Source organism: Cygnus atratus, chromosome 4 (assembly GCF_013377495.2).
Source record: "Cygnus atratus isolate AKBS03 ecotype Queensland, Australia chromosome 4, CAtr_DNAZoo_HiC_assembly, whole genome shotgun sequence".
Lineage (NCBI taxonomy): Eukaryota > Metazoa > Chordata > Aves > Anseriformes > Anatidae > Cygnus > Cygnus atratus.
Genome location: NC_066365.1, coordinates 71,221,392 through 71,239,484, shown reverse-complemented (window position 1 = coordinate 71,239,484; position 18,093 = coordinate 71,221,392). Strand labels below are relative to the sequence as shown.

The following is an 18,093-nucleotide window of genomic DNA, read 5'->3' as shown; positions in this document are numbered from 1 at the left end:
TGATGGAGGTGAGCAGCTCCTTGGAGAAAAGAGGTAAGAAAGCTGGAAAAAGGCCAACCCGTGTTTTTGGAGAGATGAGGGAAGTTGTTACAGGGATGCATGTTCACCAGACCATCACAGCTAGGCGAAATCTGGAAAGCCACGCTCTTCAAGCGGGGCTTTGGGGACAACCGGGATACAAATGGGCTGTTAGGCTACTTCTCAGGCCACGCAGAGACACTTTCTTCGTTGCTTAGCATTTGGTTTTGTTTGCCGGCTCCAGAAAGCTGTTTTCCCACAGCCTTGTCTCAGGACTGTGGGGTGCAGCAGCAAACCGGGGCTGTTGACTTGCAGACTATTCAATCATCCTGGAAATTACAGCCAGCCCAGAAAAACACGGCTCGGCATGTTTCCTTATTTAGGTAGAAGTGTTGGGAAAACAGCATGAGATTTTGTTTCTGATAAACTAGGAGCTGCTGCAGGAATATTAATTATTTTTGTTGTATCAATGTTTTACATTTCTTTCCACGCTGCTGTACGGTGAACAAGATGGATGAAGTCTATGGCCTGGTTTCAGGCTGCTTTTTGAGGACTCCCAAAGTCCTGAGCAAAAATATAAAGATTGCAGACGTTTGGGAGTCAGGAGAGGTGGTTCTCTGGTTATTTTAGCCTGGGGTTTGGAAGCTGTGGGCTCTGTTCCCTGGCCCTCTGCTCAATCCTTTTACAACATCCATTGGAGTCAAATTATTGAAAAGTTTCTGGGTGCTTGAAGACAGAGACCTAAGGGGAATCTGAAGGCGTTTAGGCACCTGGATGCTTTAGAAAATCTTGTGGGCTGCCTCTGTAACGCTCCATCGCCCAGAACTTCCCACTGGGGCAAGGCTGCAGGAGGCATTTTGCTGCTTTATCGATACACTGGGAGGAGAAACGCCCACAGACTGGGAGGCACTGGAGCCCACAAAGACACACGTGAGATTTTTCGGTAAAGAAGCAAGGATGGAAGGAGCACAGCCCATCAGAGGTTATTTATCCTCTGAGCCAAAACTGAGGCTGCTTTGGGCTTCACTCTGCATGGGAACATTAGGTTGTGTAAACAGTTTTGGGACCATATATTAGATGGTGATGTCCTTGGGACAAAAACCTTGACTCCATATGAAACTCTACAAAGAAGTTTTTTACACATCATTGCTCGAGATGTAGCTCTCATTCTGGTGCAACTTGAAGCAACTTTATCAGGGTCCATGGCATGAATACAACCACATAGGTCAAGTCCTGAAGGTTTGACTCAGTCAACACCGTCTTTGAAGTCAACGAGGCTGAAGTTATTGCCTGATAGGAGGAGTAGCCCATCTGGGATTTCTCAAATTAATGAACTTTAATAATAAAAATGATGATAAAAATATGTAGAATATATAAAAAAGATATTGTCAGCTGCTTTGTTTGTTTCTGGTTGGGGGGGCAGGTTATATGTTTAGTCTTAAATGTTTTTGACTTGGATATCCTATAGCCAGATTTCATGCTGTCAAGAATTGCTGAGTAAAAGCATTCGGTAACAATAATAACAGAGGGTGTGCTTTCATAATTCTCACAAAATAGATAAAGTGGAGGTGGAAGCTGCTTCTTGGCCTGGGTGTTGGGGTTCTCCCCAACATTGAGGATTGCGACCCCTTCATTTTCATGGAGGCCTTCCCGCTGGAGCTTATCAAATAAGAGAAATAAGAGCTTATCAAATAAGAGAACCAATAAAAGACATCAGCAATGTTTCTCTCCACATAGTAGAGCTATTCAGGCAGCTTGTTTTTTTCCCTCTTGGCATTTGTTTAGTCTGTTTGGTAGCTCTGCCGGGTTGAGTTTTATCCCGTGCGGAGAGCAGTTATGAGAGGGGACGCATTAGCTGAGCCGTATGAAAGTGAAAAATAAATAATTTCAGCGACTAACCCAAGGAGAAGACTCCCCAGCAGTTTTATTTTCGAGCTGGATTGCTTCAAGTTTAGTTTAGCTTCATTCCCAGAGGGGCTGCACCCGTGCTGGCAGGGTGGGATGTCCCCCCCCGTGGGATATCACCCCCCCGGGACATGCCATGTCCTCGTCCCCATGTCCCCAAACCCCGGGGGGCTGTGGGGGGGCTCGGCCTGTCCCCACGGGGGTTTCCTCAGGGGAAGGCGGCGGTGTGGGGATGAGGGGGGCATTGAGGCAGCATCACTTCGTGGGGTGCGCGGGGAATGAGGGAAGGGTTGTGGGGCGGGGGAAAAAGGGTGGTGGGGGTTATGAGGGGGCCCGTGGGGGGTCTGAGGGGGTCCGGGGGGGGGGGCCCAGCCGCCGCAAAAGGGTTAAGGGGAGCGGCGGCTCGGCGGGGAGGGCGGGGGCTGCCCGGGATTGGTGCGAAGTTTGGAGCGGGGCGGCCCCGCACCGCCCTCCGCGGCGGCTCGGCCCCCACCGCCACAAAGCCCTGCAGGGAAAGTTGCTGCCGAGCCCGGCTCCTTGCGCTCCGCCACCCCCCCCCCGCCTCCCACCGCCCCCTCCTGGCCCCCAACCACCCTCCTCCTCCTCCTCCTCCTCCTCCTCTTCCTCCCCCCCAAGCCCTTTCCCCCTCCCGGCTCCTTAAACGGGATTCCGGCTCGGAGGGCCGCGGGACGGCATCCCCGGGCATCCCTGGCAGGTCCCGCTGCCCCCCTCCCCACACGCAGCCCCCCCCCCCCCCCCCCCAGGGAAGCAAGCAGCATTACGACCCCTCCTCTCCCCTCTTCTTCACCCCCTTTCCTTCCCACCCCACCTCCCCTTCCCTTCACTCCTCGCCGGTGGCTCCCCGCTGGCAAACCCCCCGGGGGGGCTGCGGGGATTTCGGAGGAGCCCCCGCTCTGTGGGACCGGGGACACCCCCCCCCCGAAGGCAGCCCCCCGGTTTTGGGGCCGGGGGAGGGGGGGAGATGAGGTAGAGGCCGGCGGCAGAGCGCCCTGCCGGGCGCCGTGGCCGCGGAGGGCATGAGGCGACGGGGATGGGCGGCATTGCACGGTGCTAGAGCCCCGCAGGCAGCCGAGGTAAGTCCTTGTGTGTCCCCCCCCACACACACCCGGACCCCCCCCCCTCACGACCCATGTCACACCTGGTGCCATCGCCCCCACCCCATCCCTCAATCCCCGTAGCAAATCCCGGCTGGTAAAGGCTTAAAGCTGTGCCCCGTCCTCCCGGAAAAGGGGGGAGCCCCTTCCTTGGGGTGTGTATTTGTGTGTGTGCCCCCCCCCCCCCCCCCCCCCCCCCGTGTGCCACGGTGACCCCAAACCTGGTGGCGAGGGAGCTTTGGTGGATGCTGAGCGGGTTGCGTGTCCCCTGGGGGCACGGGGTGTTCCCAGGGGGGACTTTACAAGGGTGAGGAATTCAGGCAGTGTTTAGAGAGTGAGAGTTTGAGGAGAGGGGGACACCGGGGGGGTAATTACCCTAAAGCTGAGCTACCCCGCTTGCGCGTCTGGCCGCGAAGGCATCTTCAAGAATCCGGATAATTTAATGCGGTTTTGCTGTGGGACGCACCTCTGGCGGGCAGGGAAACCAGCGGGGCTTGGCTTGGCTTGGTAGGGGGGGAGAGAAAAAGGAGGAGAGGGATGAGGAGAGCTGGTAGGAGAAGTTGTGGGGTGCACGAAGCGGCGCGGGTCCCCGGCACGGAGCGGGGCTGGGGGCTCCGAGGCGGCCGCACGAAGTTTGCTGGGTGCCAATGGGCGAGGAAGCGTTCCTCCTCCCCTCCGCCCGGGCTCCTCTGCAAATTGGTAACCTGGAATCGTGTTTTATGGCCACTCGCTAGCGTTTTGTTTGCCTTCCGGACTGGCTCCGTGCGGGATATCAGCGAATTATGCACTAACTGTGAGCTTAGAGCAGCGTGCTGGCCTCGGTGGGTTCTTGATTTATATCAGGCTGAAGCAGAGAGGAGGGCAAAGTTTTGCTCGCCGAACGCCGAGGAATGAATTACAAGTACGGTCGCTGTTTCATTTGCTGCTCGTGCCCTCGCGCCTCTGCAACAGGCTTTAAAAGTCTGCTAAGTCGCGGGCTGTTGGTTTGTTTCCCCCCCGTAATTATTTCGCTTTCCTTCCCTTGCCTCCAGGTCTGAGAGGACGGTATCCCACACGACCCGGAGGGGTCTGACTTTCACCATGGACTTGCAGCTCGTGCTCCTTTTTGCGGGGATAATTGCGTTTTCGGACTCGGCCAGAGGTAAGGGGACCGCGGAGCCCTGGCGGGGACCCGTCAGTGTTGCTGCCGCCAGGGCTTGTCCTCCGCTCGGGGTGCATGCCCCTGCCCACGTGCACGTCTCTGTACCTGCGGGGTTCGGGGCTGTGGATGGAGCATGGGGTTTGTAGGAGGTCTCGCAAGCACAGGTGGACTCGCAGGGGCTTTTCTTGTGCGCCTATAAGAAGTACATGGACGATTTTAAAGAAAAGCAACCACATTCCTCCGTGGATCAGAAATACCTCTCCCCTCCTGTAATCCCGCCAGCCTCTGCCCTGTATATTCCCACTAGCTAACTAAACAAACACGTCCATTAACCTCCTCGGTGACAGACAAATGACAGTTCCCAACAGCGAGAGCATATTTTAACGCTGGGGCTCCAGCAGTCGATCAGGTTTCAATAAACAGGTTACCCCACCAGCAGCACAGCAAAATGCATTGACCTGGGAGCGGCGGGGGCGAAAAAGACATTTCTTTGCAGGAAGGTGCTTTAACCCAAGCTCCAGGTCGGGGCAGGGGGAGCGCTGGGTTTTCCTCCGCTTTCTCCTGCCCCGTCTCTTGGTCCCTTGGTGGGTACTGTCCCTGGAAAGCCTGAATGAGAAACCACGCTCCCAGCCAGCCCGGCTCTGGTCACAAAGGAGAGGCTGCATTGTTCCAGCAGAATGGGTGTATGGCTTTAGGATGCAGATCGCTCCAGCTGCAATTCCCAAGAGTATCGGTGTTGCGTGAATCATTGAAAGACCTTTAAATCACCCAGCGCCACGAGGCTGTGAATTAAAAGATTTAAACTTGCCCTTCGTTTGGGGCTGCAACTTGCCAAAAATAAAAGCAGGGAGTGAGAGGGGGAGCAGCGTTACTCTAAAAACCCAAGGCTTGGTTAGTGCGTTGCTTTTTTTTCCATCTTGGCATTGGCTCCCAAGAAAATATTTTATGGAGGCAGAAGCACTATAAAATGATTCGGCTGGAAGCTGAATGAAAAAGAAAACAGTATATAGGCTTGAAGTCCTGCGAGCCCGAATTCCAGGCCAGGTTTACAATGGAGACTCAGTGTAAGTTGTAGGCAGCGGTGTGTGAGTTAAGAAGACTTCATGGATGTAGGTTATTGCAATAGACCTGAGAAGTCGGTGGAGTTCCGGAAAAAATCTGAAGTGGGCAGGAGAAGACAAAAAGATTTTTGTCTCCACTCTAAGCAGAGTGTCGGCTGCTTTCCTGGCAGCCCCTGTTTAAATGTTGTTTGCACTTGTCTTGCTCATATTCTTTTATTGCCTCTGGAAAATGCAGTGTGATTGACTGTGGGCTGCTGTTGTGTGATGAAGCGCCAGAAAATTAACAGCGTTAATTGCAGAACATCATTGTTTTTCCTATATGAAGGGTTTTCTTAAGGTAACTTTAACAGGATCACATTAGTGATTGGGTTAACTGAACTCTCTCTTTTCAGAGCCAGAAAAATCCATCCTGCAAGTGGATAGAGATGGTCCTGGTTATTTAAAATGAAACAGAGTTTAAAAGCCAGGGCCAAATGCTTAAAAACTGTCATTCACTCACTTGCTGCTACAGAGAGGAAGAGAAGGAAAAAGGTGTAATTGTGGTAAAAAGAAAGACACAACCCTAATGTTGAAGTCCTGCCGCGTGCCTCTTTAATATCGAGAGTATTTTTGGTAGCGGTGGACATAGATGAAAGATCAAACTCGTACGTGAGCAGAGGTGGGACACTCTTTGGCACACTGAAGCCTTATTTTGGGCTGCCGAGTGTCGCCGATTATTAGGTGTTTACATTGGGATAAATTCATATTCTCATAAAAAAAAAAAAAGTGCCTGGTTGTTAACGTGCCTGTGGATTTTTTCCGGATGTATCATGCTGCGGGTTTGCCACTGGAGATGTGTACATGCTACCTGTTTTGGGTTTTGTGGACAGTCTTTTGGTCGCATCTCAGCCTGAGGTTGTGAAGTTTTTCCCTGGAGGAAGAAGGGCTCTCTGTTTTGCCCAAACAGTGTTTAATATCTCTGTCCCGATTGTAGATTGTGCGTGTGTGGCCAAAGCGTGCCAACGTCTCCTGAGCTGCGTCGTTGAGCTAAATAGGTGCTGGCTCGCAGTCGAGTGAGGAAGGTGGCTGAGAAGGCGCAGTGTGAAAGCACTGGCCCTTCTCTTTTACTTTTATTAGGCAAAATGTGCTTTTGCTGGAATTAGAACATTTGTTTGGAGACGGCTGGTGTCAGGGAAGGGCTGTACCGAAGTGCATTTGCACAAGGGGGCAGAGTTAAGTTGCCCACGCGCTCCAGCCTTGCTATTTCCTGACAGTTGAGTGCTCAGCTGCAATCTTTCATTAAATGTTATGTTGTAGTATTTTTATATCTTTATTTAGGTGATGCCTTGTAAGGCGAAGGGCCCTGCAGGACTGCCTGATTGGGCCAACGCCACCACTTTCCTCCAGGTTCGGAGCGGTGCCTACTGGCACTGTCCCTTGTACGCCTGTGACCCAGTGCTGGGGTACAAAGCAGTGCAGGAAGGGGGATTTCTTAGGAAAGCAAGATAAACTGTTAAGAAAGTGGCAAAACCTTCAAACTATCCACGCAGAGCAGAGAGCAGGGTTGATTTCAGAGGTCCAGGTGCAGAACTTGCTCTGTCTGCAAGGATGAAGGATGAGGTAGCTCTGGCAAAGCCTGAACCTACATTTTCAGGGGCTGAAATTTAAAGACTTTGGCTAGGGGCTCGTCTACACCTGCAAATACACTGGAATAACCCTTCCAGAATAGTTAATCTGGAATAAATCCCCCAGTGACCAATCTTAATCCAGGCTAAGGATCTCCTGGAGGGAGCCTGTACCAAATTAGTGTTCCTCGGAGGCTATTTTGGTAAACGTCCAAGCTCCCTCTTTCCCTTCTGGGTGAAAATGAGAGCTTATGTGGGCACGAAATCCACTCTTTGAGGATGAAACCTGCGTGCTGTGGCTCTCTGAGGGGGAATATACCTTCTGGCTGGCAGCTGGGCGCAGGGCAGCCGCGTCGGGCCCTCCTGCCAGCCACTGCGGGTAGCGTCAGCCCTCAACCTGGGACAATGATGCAGGTCCGGTGGCTCGTCCCTCGTGTCACTCCATTCCTCTTCTCTCTGGACAGCCCTATACGGGGTACAAAAGTCCCCAGCGTCCTGCCCTGGCCCCTCTCCGCAGGGACGAATGCCATCTTGGGTCACTAACCTTTCGTGACTGCGTCCTGCAGCAATGTAGCTCCGACCAGTCCACACCTCCGGTCGGATACAGGTAATACAATCTGATATTTTCCTGCTTGTGTTAGCTCAGTGACACGCAACGCAATATTTGTTCCAAATCTGTCAAGTAGCCATCGTATTCGCTTCGGTTACCGTACACGGTAATGCTGGGACGTGCCGGGCTTGGGCCTGTGGCTTAAGCAAGACCTCGTGTGGTATGTTTGGGAGTTTTTGGTAAGAGCAGCGACAACCCTCCCGTTAGCGAGTAAACTGATATTCTGCTGGAAACTAATTAGATTGGAGGTTGATTTCATTTTCGGTGCATTGCGTAGGGAGGGGAAGAGCAGGACCTTAATTACTTTCTGCTCTCGCACTTTTCTGCGCGTCGCTTGGCTTGCAAGTCTGGTTGGTGCCAGCTTTGTGGGGAATTTATTGTAGGGGCTGCCTCAAAATTCAACAATTTGGGACAGAAATAGTGCCGTGTGCCATTTTTTACTTGTCGAAGTATTGGAGAAAAGGGAGTAGGGTGCAGGAAAGTTTGTGGTAGTTGTGCTTTTATTTATTATTGTTATTTCTTGGGAGATGAGTTCGTGATTCTTCTTCATATTTTCCCTTCTGTAACTCTGCGGTTTATAAAAGTGAACAGTAGTTAATGTGGGTAAGGTAATGATAATATTAAAGTGATTACTGTTGGCTTCTGTTTAAAAGCTCCTTTATTCCTGTTCAATGGGTGCTATCAGGTATAACAATTAGGTAATTTCTCGCTTGTGAAAGAGAAGCACGTTCACATCCATAGTCTGATTCAAATTTTACGTAAGTCACTGCAGACCTCCTGGTTAAATTTGGTGCCTTTTTTTTTTTGTATTATGCTGTTAGGTAACTCGCTCATGAATGATCTGTCATCATGACTTGTACCCAGAGTCAACATGACAATATATGAAAATCCTGGTTAGTTGCTTGTTTGTTTCTTTTTAAGCCCCAGTTCCTCCCTTCTTCGGAGACTGTTGGTCTCTTTAAATTGCGTCTGAGTTTAAACATAAAATACAGCGTGCGTCATACTGGAAACTTCGGGTTGATTTTATTTATTTATTTTTATTAGGAATATTACGGAACTCGGCAAATTACTAAATGCATTTAGATTTTCTTTGAAGTTTTTATAACTCTGTCAAAGTACATATGCTTCTTTGACCTTCGTTAAAAGACGCAAACAGCAAATTAAAACGCGCCTTTTCCATGATGAACTTGTTCGCAACACCGGCTGAGCTCCGAACTCTTGACTTTTGTCCACGGCAGAAACTTTCAGATGCCATGAGGCAGTGCTGGGGAAATGGTTCTTTCTGGAAAAAATGTCATTCAAAAAAAAATAAGTAGAAGAAGTGACACTTGCTAGCAAGTAGGAACCCATTTTTTGGTTGACGGAGCCAACCTTTCCCGACACACTGTCTGATAATCGCTTTCCGAGCGGCCGTCTCGCTGTGCCATGGTCTGGGATTGATGCCGATCGATACACGTGGGTGCAGAACGGGGTGAATGCAGTAGAGATGGTCACTGCCGGGCTGTGCGTTTTGGATTAGTTACTGGAAGAGATTTAAAAAGAAAAGAAATTCCACTGAAGTGTGAAAATAATAATGCAGAAGTCTTCTTTTGCCTAGCTTGAAATTAAAAAACAGAACAACAAAATCCTGTAGCTGTAGATTTATTTATTCAGTGGGAGTAGAATCAGTGCAGCTTTCTGTTTTGTTTTTTTTTTTTTTTCCTAAAACTCCTTGTGTCTACAGTGACTTGTAAAATCACGCTGTTCAAAGGGTCTGTGCAACTGTATCCAGCATTATAGGAGTCAGTGGAAATGCTCCTTTCTCCCTTTTCTTTCATTAACCTGATCATTTTGTCTTGTTTCAAAGAGTTTGTCTTTCACCTGCTCTCTTCCTGTGTTTTCTGGTGGGCTACTCAAGCTGAAATGCATTTGTTCTTGTTTTGGACATTTAATTTGGATTTCTATTCCTTTTCTTGTTCTCCGCAATCAGCCATCCCGTGGAGCTTTCTATATAAAAACGTGCTTCCATATGTATTTAGCTGTGCTGACCTGTCCTAATACTTTGCACCAGGGTTTTTTATGAATACTCTTGTTCATATAGGGGAATTTTTTAAGAGCAGAGCCAGCATGAATGCAGAAGTTGCAAGACCACTGCCTGCTGCAAGCCTGTTGAGCCTGGTGCTCGTTCGCAGCAGCTGTGGTACTAAAATAAAATAAATAAACTTGCAAAAGTCGGCTCAAGCAGTCTGATCCTGCTGTCCCAACATTGTATGAGATAAGCAGATGCAGCCCATGCCAGGTTCAACAGGTTAGGACCTGATTCGGAGCCTGTGAGCGTTAGTGCCGTGACTCCTCCTCAGTCCCATGGGCTTTGGATCCATCTCTTAAGGATGACTTGCACAGATGATTTGTAATATCAACCGCTGGACTGATCCCTGAAGTATGCCAGAAGAGGAGCCGTGGGCTAAGTATGATATTTCGGATCCTGCCATTCGCCTGCTCAACGGTACAGCCCGGGCTGGATTTTTTTGTTATTCTAGAGACACATTGATTTTGCCTGCTGCAGGCTCTGGCTGGCAACTGGGCTGAAAGCAACTTGGAAATTCATTGCTGTAACTTCGGGTCAGCCCAGGGGGTTTTATCCCCAAAGAACGGGTGCCATTCTGCAGGCAGGGTTGCTGGGTGTGGACTGGCCCAAGTGTTATTTAACAAGTTAATATATGCTGTCTGCCGCTGAATCCATTCACATCTCCGATTTTTTTAAAATTTTTTTTTCTTCCTTCTGAGTCAAATAAACACGGGCTGCTTGGAGCTTGGTTGGTTGCCCTGATTACACAGTCTCCCCATTGTATCGCAGGAGAAACACGGTATCCAGCGGTGCCGCGAATAACCTAACGTTTTTATTTCGTCCCAACCACTCCAATTTTCAGGAAGAATTTCAGCCAATAACTCCGGGCTACTTCTTCCATTAAGTGTTCAAACTTAATTTTGAACTTCGCTAAGGGAAGGAAAATGTAAATTGGGAACAGAGGCTTCCCAGAGAAGGTTAATGTTTCTCAGGACTGCTGCACGTCTATTCTCAGCCTCTCCTCAGTGACAATGGTGGCTTCTTGGTTTGGCAGGACCCAAAATTGCTTCTCCTCATGTCTGGTGAATTTATTTCATGAAAGATTTGCACAATCTTGGGCATCCTGTCAAGTGACTGAGAAGTGAGTAATGCAAGAAGTGTCATAACCTACATGCCACTTGGGTTGTATTGACTTTGGTGGGTATTTTAGGAGCTGTCAGTATTTGTGCGTGTTAAATAAAAGCACAGGAACAGCAGATAAATGCAGAAATTGAGATTTTAAAGAACTGCCTATTGTGCAAATTAATTCATATTCTCTGTGCTGGGTTTGCTCGCATATGCCTAATAAACTGATGATAATAATTTGGTATTGGCCTTGTGCTGACTCCCGGTGGCACCTGTGGATGTCACAGTTCTGTCCAGAACCAGGTGTCCAGGAGAGAAAAAAGCTGGAGGAGGTCATGGGGGGAAATCTAAGCATTAGCCAGCCTCTGGGAGAGAATTTACCCCGGATTAGGGTACTGCTGCCCTTGAGTCCCAATGAAGCCAAGCCTTGGAAGAGGGTCTCCAGTAGGCTGCATGCTTGCTCTGCACAGGATGGTGGGATGCAGCTATTTCAAATCTGCCCTATTTCCCTTTTCATCCATGTCCTCCCAGATACCCCTCTGCCATTACGGTGTGATGCTTGATTGACTTTTGACCGCCATGTGACTTGGAGCAGAAGCATCCTGTTGTAAAGGGAGGTCTTTCATTATAGTTGCCAATATTTTACTGTTGCCTTTTATGGATTTAAATCTTCCCTTTTTTAGACAGAAGTGGATGGGGTGAGGCCAAGTGAACTCCAAAGGAGGAAGAAGGGACTCAGCCCCACCAGCCTGCCAGAGCTAAACAAGCCAAACTCCTGGTGTTGGGCTGCTACAGACCCTGGAGCACTGTGAACTGGTTTCTTTTTCTCCTTTTTCTTCTCAACTAACAGATCTGTGTGAGCTCGAGTAACTGAGGGAGCTACTATTTTTGTTCTCAGCTAAACCAATCTGTTAACGCTGGTTAAGCAGTGACAAGCATCAGACAAGTTACAGGTGTATGAACTGCATGTCAAGGATGGAAAGGTTAATGAATAATAGGACAGACCTCTGGACGTTGCGGGATATCTCTCCGGGGATACTGCAGACTCTGTGGAAGGAAGAATGCTTGTCTGGCATTGACCAGTTGATGTAAAATTGGTATCAAAAAGTCTTTCAAAGTTTGGATACCCTTGTGATAGGAGATGCTATAAGCCATCCTCTTCTCCTTCTGGTTAGACCAAAATCTTTCACATTCTTCTCCAGATTAGCACAGCATCCGGGTGGCAATCACAGTGTTTGTTTAGCTAGACAAGTAATATTTGGAACTACTTAATGTATTTTAGGGAGGTTTAAAGTGGGAAGCTGGAAGGACAGTTGCCAGCTCCACCAGCATATGGAGATCAGGCTCTGTGCTCGTATTTTGGCATTTGGGGTCAGATACTGTTCTGACTTACAAAGGTGGCAGTCCCTTTAGGTTCAGCGAGTTGTGGCTGAGTTGCTGTGAGTAGCATTAAAATTTATAATCCTACCAGAGAACAGGCACTGGGGCCTTGTCAGACCAGGTTGTGTGTCAGATCTGGGTAGCGGGGCACCAAGCCAAGGCAAGGTTCATCGTGATCTGCAGGAGTTAATATAAAACTAGATTAAGGGATCAGAGCTGATGGGTATCATTCCTCCTCCTGCTATTCGCAACCAATCAGAAATGCAGTGTTGGTGGGGTTAATTTCGTTCAGGCCTAATGAAAGTGGAGCTTTCAACTTAATCATGGCCCCTGACAGGTGTTTACTTTTCCTTGACAGGTCTGATTGACAAGGAGTTGTAAACCTATTATGGGGACATTTGCATATGCAGGGGAACAAGCTTTGGGCAGTTGATTTCTAATTGCCGGATTTGTTATCTGGAAACATTTGCCACTGTTCTCAGCACCCATCTATTGTTTCTGTGATACAAAAGAGACACAAAGAAGTGGTAGAGGCAAGAGGCAAGTGCTCAGGGGCTGCAGAAACCATAAGGTAGGCATGGGGCAGTGGTCTAGACCAGAGCATGGCCTGCTTGTTTTGATCTGATTCCTTGCCTGCTCAAATTGGGGTAGACCAGAGGATTTGGAGGATTTCAAGCAGCAGTTTGTGGTGTGAGTACTCCTATTGGGATAAGGATTGCAGGTTCATAGAGGTGGGAATCTGTCTGCTTTTTCCATGTTTTACCACTAATCCCAAGGAAGAACACAGCAAGGCACTCTTCAAAAATAACCTGTATGTTTTTATACTTATTACAATTTATTGAGAGTTTCCAGGGAAGATTGAGACCCAGTGCTCAGCATAGGCGTTGTTCCTCTTCTAGATACTGTTGGGAGAAAAAGCTTGTCTCTCTGAAGACTACAGACTAGCTAAGTGGAGTTTCAGGCTTATTTTTCTTTTATCCTAGAAAATCCAATAAATCCCGTAAGTTCTTTCAGTGTGGTCTTCCAAGAGTTTTTCAACTTCGTCTGACTCACAGATTATTTGAGTGCCGTTATAGACTAGGGGTCAAGCAAGTTAATTCCCAGAACAGTATGCTGCCCTGTTTTCAAACTGTGTTAATCAGGGTTTTGAGTCAAAGCATGGTCGTTTGCTTAGCGAAATTATTTTCCTGTTAGAAAATTACGAATAAGCTCTGACGATTCCTATTGGCCTCAGCCACCGGAGCACACACATCACATGCGGAGCAAAGCCCCTGGGGACGTGCTCGCCGTGGATCAGAGCACCTCGGGGGGCCCAATTCCCTGCTCCCAAGATTGAACTCAGAAAACAGGCTGGCCCTGAAACCTTATCAAAAAAGAAAGCGTTACAGTCGCTTTTGCACCTCCACCGGGGCCGAGGGAGGGCTGCGTGGAGCACATCCGAGCTGCAAATTCACTGTCCTTTCCCAAAGGAGACATTTGGTGGAGTTATTGGGTTACCTCTCCCCCTCACCTTTTTGTAATCGACTCCTGTTTACTTTTTCCTCCTCCTTTCCCTGAGTTTATTAGCAGTGTTTGGGCAAAGGAAATGAATTAACATAATTTACTGGTTTTAAAACAGGACACATTCCCCGCATGTATGTACGCGCACACACACACACACACACACACACACACACGGTCGCCCTCCCAGCACAGCGCAGAGGAGCATGTTTACAGAGTCTGGGTCCATTTAGGGAGAACAATACCCTGATTATGGAGGGCAGCCTTTTATTTCCAGGAACCAGAAGGAACCCTTCGCCTAAAGTAGCTACTGCCCCTGGAAGGCACAGGCAGAGCGAGCTGCTGGAAGGGGGGAATAAATAAATCTGTTGTAGACACAAACCGGCAGCATTGTTCTCGGCGGAAGTTGATTTAGGGGTGGGGGTGAAAAATGGTCATGGGACAAACCAAGTGCCAAGTTTAAGATCTACCAGCATGCAGAAGTGTTGTGGTTTCCAATCTAATTTCCAAGTAATAGCTGTGAGGTTTGTTTAGTCTGGGAAAGAGGAGGCTGAAGGGAGACCTCGCCGCTCTCGATAACTACCTGGAAGGAGGTTGCAGCGGGGAGGGTGTCGGGCTCCTTTCTTGGGTGACAAGTGATAGGATGTAAGGAAATGGGCTCAGGTTGCACCAGTGGAGTTTTATATTGGATATTAGGAAGAATTTCTGTACACAGAGTGTGGTCAAGCATTGAAATGGGCTGCCCAGGGAAGTGGGGGAGTCCCCATCCCTGGAGGTGTTTAAGAGATGTGCGGACATGGTGCCGAGGGATGTGATTTAGCGGTGAGAATCAGTAAATTAAGTTGACGGTTGGACTTGGTCTTCAAGGTCTTTTCCTACCTAGATGATTCTATGATTTCAAGGGGAATTATTCAAGGGGTGCTTCCTGAGCTGGCATGGTGCCGAGGAGTTTGGATAGAAAGATGAAAAATGAGCCTCCAATTGTTCTTGGATGGGTTGAGTTGGGTTGGAAGGTGCTGTTATGTACAACTGATCACTTCTAATTGCAATCGTGCACCTGTGCTGGGTAGATAATGCTGGAACTATGTCATGTGGAGCATTTGCTTCATGTGATTTTGGGAAAGGTCAAGCATTTGATTGCTGTCCTGCTGAGTTGGGTCATGAGTGGCACAAATAGGAAGCCCTTCCTCTGCCCAGTCACAGCTGCTTGGATTCTGGCAGTAAATGCTTCTCAGGTGCGAAATCGTGGCAGCTGAAGATGATTAAAGTTGGCTCCACTACCATCCTGTCCTTGGGCTACTCTGTTCCCAGCCTTGGACCTTGGACCTCCGTTGTGCCAGTGTGAGAGCTCTTCTGGCCTTGCTGTCAGGTGTTTTGGGCAGCCTGTCCTGGCAGGAGCCAACGCAGGGAAGAATGCAGTGAGTTAAATTGCCTCAGTGGATCACATTGGAAAAAGCGCATATTATATCTCTGAATTATCTCATCTCTGAAGTGGTTTGGGCCATTCTGGATGGGCAGTAATTATTCCCCGTTGACTTTTGCTCTTGGTTCAGCTCAGTCGGAGGGTGGTTCATCTCTGGCCTGTTTGCATTGGGAGATTCCAGCTTTTGGACTCTACATCAGGACAATCTTCTGTTTGTCATAGTATTGCCTGGTATGTTTGCTTTCTGGCTGCCTTTGCTGCACCCCGGCTGCCAGGCTTTCCCTTGCTGTAAGCGGCCTTCCCAAATGCACGTCTCATCCCCTTGGGTGGTTACCTTGGTCTTGCCTCCACCGGGTTTTAAGTCACAGCCACTGCATGTTTTGACCCAAGGAGCTCCAGAGAAGGCCAAAAGCACGAGGTCACGAGGCACGTGTTCCCAAAAGCTGCCTGTCTTCGTTCCCCCTTTCTGACATCTGGGGCTCCTAAGGACTGGCAAGCCCTCACAGGGTATTATCTCTAGGAATCCAAAGTGCTCTCTCAGGGAAGGGGATTTCTTCCTTCTGTCCTCTACAGACTTCTGGTTTCTGATGTAGGAGGGCCGTTTGGGGAGCTGGAAAATGGCAAGTTCATGCTGCCAGCGTTGCCTGGCCCTCATGCAGCATTGCCCACTGCAGGGAGGCTTTGCCGCAGGAGCATGGCCGGCAGCAAAGATGGGCAGCAACCAGGGCTGCTGCTGACCGAGTTCCCCTTGGTCCAATGTGGCATACATCGATCCTGGTATCGAGGTGAATGTGTTGTGCTGCGAGAAGCCTGGATCCCCCCTGCAACCTAGGCTTTATCCCTCTGCAGACCTCTGCCTACTGACACGGCTTCAGGCGGCTGCGAAAAATAAGGCGGAGAAAACAACTTGTGCAAAATACTCCCTGCAGGCGAAAACATTTTTTCAGGGGAACTGAGCCAGTAGGCTAAAAAGGTAAAGCCACAGGGCTGTGTTAACAATGCTTTTAGGGGTTTTCTGAAGGAGGGGTATTTACGTTGGCCTGCGAGGCGCAGCAGGTGAATTCTGGCCATGGATTATTGACACACATCTAATACAATGAGCCATGACCCTGCACCCCAGAGGAGCTGTGGCTTTCACTTGCCAATTACTCTTTTTATTTATTCATTCATTTGTTTATTTATTAATATAAAGAGAGAGGAGAACCTGGTGCATGGCCCAGTGCCCACATGAAGGCTGCTGGAGTTGCTCTGGGTAGGAAGACTAAATTTGGGTCTGTTCAGGAAGATCAGAAGTCGGTACTAAATTATAATTATCCCAAGACAGCACAGATTTTATTTTTTTTTAATTAATATTATTTAAAATCTGCCAAATCTTTTTGGGCAGTGCAAGAGGCAGGAGTGCTGGTTCTGTGCTAGCCCATGGAGTAAGCACAGCAGTGGCTCATGGACTGAAAGGACGAGGGCAATGTAAACTGCTCCAGAGTTAGTCCGTTTGTGTGTCACTGTGATGGCTTTCTTCTGCGAGTGTGAGGGTGTGCAGTGATCTCTGGAAAAATGTGAATCTTGGCTGCAGTCCCTGATTCAAAATATCTGGGAAACACTGAGCCAGGAGGTTGGAAATATATCTTTAGGGTTTCATTCTCCAGAAGGAAAACAGCGTAGAGCTTCCTGTGAGACAATCGTTTGAGTGAAAAAATGTGCAATGCAGAACTGAAAGGGAACAGGTTGGTTATGAGACACTAATTGAAATAACAGCAGAGAGGAACAAGCCTGAATCAATTTTAATAGCCTCTTGATGGGGATCTTTTTGTTTGTGTACTTACAGGTGCTTTCCCTTATACCTCTGCAAGACTAATGCATGCACTATGTTGAATGGAAAAACAAAAAAACACAACACCAACAATAAAACCAATAACTTGTATAAGGGAGATGAAAAACTCACCAAAGCAATGGAAAGAGCTGTCTGCTATAAGTATCCCAGCCTTAAAACCAAAGCAGAGCCTTCTTTCTGTGGCACGTATTGGAGGGTATTTTGCTACAGGACGGAGATATTACTGCAGGAGGAGTACTGCAACATCTGAAATATTTTATATTGCCCTTGGAATGCATGCCAGCAAACAAATGAAGGTTTTGGTTTATGCAACAGATGCAGCATAAAGCAAAGTTGTTTTCATAGGTGGTGTAATTTTTTAGTATTGGGGATTAGTGCCTGGAAGACCTAATTGTGCACCAAAATCCTGGTGTCATGTTAAGGGCTGTCAAACCCACAATGACCATCATATGGCCTTAACTACAGGTTATTATGATTTTTTTGTGCAGAGGCTTTGTGCTTGATTCTGACAGAGGCTCCCTCCAAAAACCAGACCCGCTGGTCAGCTGAGTTTTATTTTACCCTTGTAAACCTGAGAAAGATGAGATCCCGTATTTGCCTACAGTGCTCCGTGCAAAGCAGACGCTGCCCGGATAAGGATTTCTCACCGCTCCTGCAATACAGACCACACAACGTCTACTTGTGTCCAAAGCCTGGGCAAGTGCCCAGGGTGAAACAGGTGCAAAGGTATAGCTTGTGTGCACGCACTGAAGAGCTTGCACTGCATGCCCAGCGTGGTCTGCCTCCGGGGATCACAGTTCCAGTCTTCCCCTCTCTGCTGGGTATGAACTTCATTGACTTTATTAAAAGTTGGACATTTTGCTGTGTTTATTTTTGATGGAAACTGTAGGAAGAGTCCTCAAAAGGAAGGGGAAAAAAAAAAAAAAAGATGAATTCCAAGATTATTCAAGTAGCAGCAAGGTGTTTTGAGGCGTGCTAGCCAAGTCTGCCCGCTCCCAAGCGTTGCTCCGTGTCCTGCTGGAGCCCACCAGGGGTTTCTGTTCCCTCCCAGAGCAATGCGAACAAATGCCAGCCTAAAATCAGGGGGAGGGGGAAAGAGCTGAGAGAGGCAAGTTTTCACACACGCAAAAAGAGAGGTTCTTCCAAAAGATTTCGTTTTGCTTGGAAAGACTGTGGTGGTTGTTGAAAGGGCATTTTGGTGGAAAAGGGCCAAGCAGCCCTAGGCATAACCAACACCCTCAATTGAGACAGATTTTCAAACAGCAGTGCTGTTAAGAAGTAATTAAAGTTAAATAAAACAAGGAAAATAATGTATGACACATCTATTTGAATT

At 48.4% G+C, this 18,093-nt stretch overlaps 1 protein-coding gene across 3 annotated transcripts in view; it reads left to right on the top strand.

The window, feature by feature from the left end:
- The first annotated feature begins 2,846 nt into the window (after positions 1–2,846).
- FGFRL1 (fibroblast growth factor receptor like 1) overlaps positions 2,847–18,093 on the top strand; it is a 169,758-nt gene continuing 154,511 nt past the window's right edge. Inside the window, exons 1-2 of one of the 3 annotated variants that reach the window (XM_035547407.2) lie at positions 2,847–3,017; positions 4,070–4,179. In XM_035547407.2, the coding sequence (XP_035403300.1) occupies positions 4,119–4,179 (61 nt within the window). In that variant the 5' untranslated portion in view covers positions 2,847–3,017; positions 4,070–4,118. Of the gene's footprint in view, positions 3,018–3,689; positions 3,940–4,069; positions 4,180–18,093 lie in introns of those variants that run through there. The other 2 variants (XM_035547408.2, XM_035547406.2) reach the window with 2 other exon arrangements.